We start from the raw sequence: 6000 nt of genomic DNA on the forward strand, positions 1-6000 counted from the left end.
AATAAAACACGGAAGAGAAAAAAACAAAAAGGGGAAGGAAAAAAAAAGGAGTGGAAGGCATTCTTGTGTGTGGGAAGAGGGAGAACTTAAGTGATTTTAGCATGACTTTTAGTCACTGCCTTTCTAAAGGCAATTACTTCATTACACAAAGTGAAATAACGTAGCACAGCTTACAGATAACATGCTTTAAGATAATTACTATAAATAATATAACAATTATACTCTACATATAACAGGCTGGAAAAAAAAAAAAAAAAAGCCAGCTCATGAAATCGGCCTTCAGTTTACTCTGAATTAATTTTACTAATTCACCTGTGCTTCAGAGACCTGGCTACAAATGGCAGAACTATCAAATGGACTGACTGGAAGCCACCACTCACTCCATCCATTAGCACGCCAAGTGTCAACAGCTATGTTTTGGGTACAATTTAGGAGCATGTGTTTAAACAATTTTAACCTTCCACTCCTGTTTCTTCAGCTTGAAGCTGTAATTGCATAGGTTAGAAAGTGTAGTCCCACAGCACAGGACTCCCAAATAAATTCTTGTCTAGCTGAGAGCCTCCCAAGCATGTTGTGAGATATCGTTTTAGCAAGCTCTTTGTGCTCTGGCTGGCTTGCCTGTCCTGTGAAACAAGGGCTGTCCATTACCTACAGTTTATCATCCTGACAAAATGTGAGGAATGTGGATGTGAAAGCACTAACAATTCCACCCCTGGTGCTTTCTCCTTTTTTTTCCCTCTGTATTAAAACCGACAAGATTAACCCAAATGCAAGCTGCAGAGCATAGTTCAAGGGGCTATTCAATCGGTAGTGAATGTGCATTTGTTTACCTACAAAAATAAGAATTTCAGATACAATGAGAGGCAGACTAGTCTCTATGCTACTGAATAGAACATTTAGCAGGGTCATCAATTGTAGTTTATTTTATCAGTTTCTGACATGTTAGCATTCATTCAGAGGCAGGCTGTGAAATATCCCATATATAACTGGTTATCAGAGGGAGAGAAAAACAGCTATATAATCTAACTTAATCAGTGTCAAAGGCACCACTTATGAGGATAACCTTCCACATGTCACTAAGGAGACCCGCCTTAATCGCTGGCCTATAGCACGCAGGGAAACAGTGACGCTTAAACATAAGCAATGCTTTTTTGAATGAGATTTCTCAACTGCTTCACTAAAAGGTGCCCAATAACGTGGTCCTGCGTGTCAAAGGCAGTGCAGAGCCCTGGTGAAACTGAGTTAATCCATGCTATCTGCATACATGGCTTGTCTTGGCAGAAACAACATAGGCAGAAAGTCTCCCATTAAAAAGTGTCAACAGGAGTTAAACATTAGAGTAATTTTTCCTCTGTGTTTTCAAGACCAGGTGATCCAAAGTTCTTCAGATGATAAGTCTATAGTATGCCAAGACCATCTACAACAACGATGTTTAACCTCCCAAGCAATACAGTCACAGGTATAATTATGTTATGGAGGTCACGTCAATCTCATGATTCTGTCAAGGCAATAAAGCAGACCTCTAAAAAGGTAAGGGGGGAACAGGGAGGGGAGCACTGTGTTCAAATAGCTACTGTGTGCTCTCCATCCCAGCCACTTGCTTGAAATTATAACCTGTAGATTTCAGTGCAAAACCAATTCTGTTTATATGTTCACATTAACCTAAAATTTATTATTTCATACTTCATATTAACCTAACAACTTCTCCCATTTTAATTGCCTACCTGTTCAGCAGATTTTTGCCTTGAGACTTTCAATAGAGTTAAATGCACAGCTTCCCTGAATAAATTAACCAGCATCAAAGATAGTTATTATTTCAAACCTAGAAATGAGTTTTATTATTATACCATGCCAAGATCTATTCAACAGCTTTACTTCCCAAGCTACCATTCAGCTTGAATCCAAAGTGAGGACAATCTTATCTAAGGAGAAATTATTCAGGATCCTTCAGGCAAACAAGTGTGAGAAAAATTAGTAAGAAATTCTGCTTGGAGAAGGAGAGCTGCCTCACCAGCAGCAATGGCAGGAATGCATTTGCAAGCCTTCTCAAACTCCAGGCCTCCAAGAGGCCCATAAATCACTAGCCCCAGCAATTGAAAAGACTAATTTTAATAGTGTACTTCTTCACTGTGGTGATTAAGCCTCAATGAATCACTCAAGAAAATTCAATTACATCAGCAACACAACCTATTTTTAAGCGTGCATTTAAGTTGAAAAAGTAATTAGATATTATCATTAGATCTACCATTAACAACATTCAAACCTTTTTTGTAATCAAACAGTTTAGAATTAACTAAATGGAAACACAAATCGTGTTTGACAAAAGAAGCATATCCCCAGGCTCTGTGAGATGGGCAGAATTCAGTTGCTCGGATGCTTTCGTTTCACTGATGGCTAATAAAAGCGATCAAGGTAAGTTAAAAACGATGCGAAAGCAGGTTGGGGCTGGCAGAGGAGAGCCCCGAGCAGCCCGCTCTTCTGCTTTGGAAGAGTGACCTCTGTAGGCACAAACCCAGCGAGAGCTGGGATGCAAAAGCATTCCCCTTCCTCCTAGGCCAAGCCAAGGCTGTTTTCCTCCAGCACAGCAGGCCCACTCCTGCAATGCAAGCCCGGCTCTCAGCCTTTGCCTTTCGAGAGCCTAAACAGCCTCCTAAAGCCCGCTTGATGACCGGCCAGGCCGCTTTGTCCTCCGCAGTGACGCCGTGCCTTTCTTAAGCAAAAGAAAGGCTTCAGCTGCTGAGTGCAACATCGTGGAAGTGCTGAGCCAGTGACTTGAGGTAAATTTTAACAGGCTTCCCACCTGAAGCATATACAAAATAAGTATTTGTCAATCAATATTACAATTAAAGACTCTGACTTGAGCAGTCCAGCGCGCTCCTGCCAGTTTCTTTTCTTTTTGAGTTCTTTAAGAAAGATTAGGAAACTTCCCGGTAAAAAGAAACAGAGTAAGTATTAAAAAATAATGCAGGCAGAATCTATAGTGATTTCTCCCTTTAGTGAAAACAACAGTAGATGATGACTGTAAGGCAAGGTTACTTGGTAAACTTGAGATGCTAGTCCTAACTCAAACTTTGAAATCTTCAAACTCCTAGAGATCCTGCCACCTGCGCAGGATTAATCCCTGATCCAGGAAATACTCCATTAATACTTGTCTCATCACCACCTAACATTTCCTCTACAAACTCCTCTGGGAAAACAAGACATGTACTTACTGGAGTTAATGGGAAACGCTAAATTTAATTAACACATTGCATAGGATTTAATTTTAAATATATATAACTGAAGATGAAGCATGCATATATAAAAAAAGTATTTTAACACATTTATTTAAAATTCCCGTCACTCATTAGAATCTACTACTTCCTATTGCGATTTTTGTTCTCCAAACTAGTGATTCTAATCACAAGAGTTCAGAGGCTCTCACAAGTGAACAAAGCCAACTTCCATTTTGTATGTCAAATATCCAAGGAGACAAAAGAGAAGTGTAAGTAGCTTTACATCACTGCCTCACACTTTTCTTTAGAAGAACAACCCATTTTTCAAAAAGTTCCTCTTTCTAACAGCAGTAATTTTGTAAGTTTAAGTAAAGAGGTTGCTGTTTTTATTTTTTTTTTTTTTTGTTTTGTTTTTTGTTTATTTAAGATAACGCATCTCTTTTAAGAATGAGCTTTAAAAGTGAGGTCCTGGGAACGCACGTACATTTCTGCTTGGGTTTGTTAATGAAGAATGACACTATATGGTTGTGTGATGGGTAATGCTTAGTTCATTACTCACTGACATGTGCCTTGATACCATCAACTCCACAACCAAATTTAGCCCTGTTATAAGCAGATGTAACTTCGCTGGAGTCAATGGGATGAGTTTGCATCTGCAGACGGAGAAGTTGGAGAGTATCACCCTTTCCTGGCAACTCAGCGCAGCCCGGCTCCTCCGCTGCTCTAGCCCGGGCGAGCCCGGACTTTGCCCGCAGGTTTTATCCTGCTACCGCCGCACCACTCCCCAGCCCGCTACCGGTCCGCCGCCCCGGTACTCCCTCCTCCCTCCCGAGACCCTCCTGCCGGGGGCAAGGGGCGACGGGGCAGCTCCGCCGTCACACGAAACTCCCGCCCGGGAAGAGCCGGATCCCGCTGCCAGCCACGGCCGGAGCCCCCGCCGCTCACCGCTAGTGCACTCCGCCCCGTCCCCGTGTCTCCCGGCGGCCGCGGCCGACCTACGGCACCATCCCGTCCCTCCCCCGCGCACGGAGCACAGCGCCGGTCCCCGGGGAGACAGCGAGCGGGAGCGGGATGGAAACTTACTTGGGGTTAGAGGAATTCCAATATATGGGGTCTAAAACGATGGACCGCGCTAGTGCAGTTCTGCATAAAACCATCACGGCTCCCCAGCAGTACTTCCAGGCGGAGGCATCTCGCCTCCGCGCTGCCATGGTCGCAGGCGGCACCGAGTCCCTCCCCGGAGCCTCGCCAACTCCGCCGTGCGCCTTCCCACGCACCTGAGCGGCAACAGCAGGGTGGGTGCCTGGTATCCCAACAGATGGGATGATTGATAGGAAAAATAAGAATAATTTAAAAAAATTCAAAAAATCAGTAAGAGTCGACGATGCACTTGGCGAGAGCTGCAAGCAGATCTACTGAGTCATGTATGCCACTCGCATGTAGGAATATCTCCTGTGAGGTCAGATCCAAGCTACCTCCGAAGTAACAGCAATAGCAAAAAAAAAAAAAAATGCAAACGCCTTAGTCCCTCTTCTTAGTGAGGGTCTCCCGGCTGCCTTGGAAGATGCCACTCAAACTGCCAACTCCCATTTGGATCCAGAGCGCCATACGCGTTCACAGTGTCTAAGGCCCGCGTGAAAAGGAGTAAAACAAAAAATAAATCACAAAAAGGTAAAATAAAGGGTGGCGGGAGAAATAAAAGGGTCGGGGGGAAAAGGACACAGCTCCGGCGGGCGGCTCCTCCTGTATGTCTCTCACTGCTCCCCGCAGTTCGCAATCCGCACGGGCACCAGCCCGCGCCGTTTCGGGCAGCTCGGAAGCAACCGCGAGTCAATAAATCCACTCCGAGTCAGCTCCCCCGGTCCCGGGGAGGCGCATCCGCAGGGCTCTGGCTTCCCCGAGGGACACTGCTGTCCTTGTCGCCGGCAAAGACCACGGAGCGGAGCCAGGAAAGAAACAGGGGTGGACAGTAATGACTACGAAAATAAAAAATAAAATAGACCAAAACGGGGGGGGGGGGGGGCAGGGGGGTCGCAGCGTCAAAGCGTCCCTCTCCCGTTGCGCGACCTGCAGTGCGCGCCGCGGCGGCCGACTGAGAAGGAGGAACGACGGGCGCGGGACTTGCGCCGACGCGCAACCCACCGCGGAGGAGAAGGAATGGAGCGAAGAGAAGCGGCGCCAGCCACTCTCGTTCCCAGCGCGGCGCTTCCAACCCTCGATGCCACCGCTGCGAGTCCTCGGCGCAGGAGCGCGGCCGGCGGCAGCGCGCTGCCGTAGCCATATAAGCGCGGCCCCGCTGCCCCGCCGCCGCCGCTCATAGGGCCGCCGGCGGGCCGCCGCGCTGGTTGGGCGCCGCGCCTGTCACTTACCGCCGAGCGGCGGGCGGGGCCGCGCCGAGCCCAGCCGAGCGGGCCGGCAGGTAACACCCCCCGGCCCCGCCGCGCCGCGCCGCGCCGCGGGCGGCCGCTGCCCGACGTGCGCGGAGAGTCTATTCGCTCTGACTCACACCGGGGCTGTGCGGGAGGCGCGGCGGGCTCAGATGGAGCGAAATCGGGGGGAAGAAATGAAATTAAACAAGCATTAAAAACCAGCCTTTGCTAAAACTGTTTCCCAAGTACGCTGCCGTTCAAAGAGCGGGGAGCAGCCGCGGGGCCGGGAGCCCCGACCCTGCCCGCCGCTGCGAGCGCAGCACCCCGGGGAGCGCGGCTTGCAGGCGCTGCGCGGCAGCGGCCACCTCCGCGCCGTGGCGCGGGAAAGGGCTGGGCCGTGTTCCCACTGGCGCGGA

General features: G+C 48.3%; 1 protein-coding gene across 1 annotated transcript in view; it reads right to left on the minus strand.

Moving 5' to 3' along the window:
• Positions 1-5501, minus strand: part of EFNB2 (ephrin B2) — a 46040-nt gene extending 40539 nt beyond the window's left edge. Inside the window, exon 1 of the mRNA XM_068182569.1 lies at positions 4299-5501. Coding sequence (XP_068038670.1) covers positions 4299-4426 — 128 coding nt within the window. The 5' untranslated portion in view covers positions 4427-5501. The remainder of the gene's footprint in view (positions 1-4298) is intronic.
• Positions 5502-6000: the final 499 nt, after the last annotated feature.

This window comes from Anomalospiza imberbis, chromosome 2, assembly GCF_031753505.1.
Source record: "Anomalospiza imberbis isolate Cuckoo-Finch-1a 21T00152 chromosome 2, ASM3175350v1, whole genome shotgun sequence".
Classification (NCBI taxonomy): Eukaryota; Metazoa; Chordata; class Aves; order Passeriformes; family Viduidae; genus Anomalospiza; species Anomalospiza imberbis.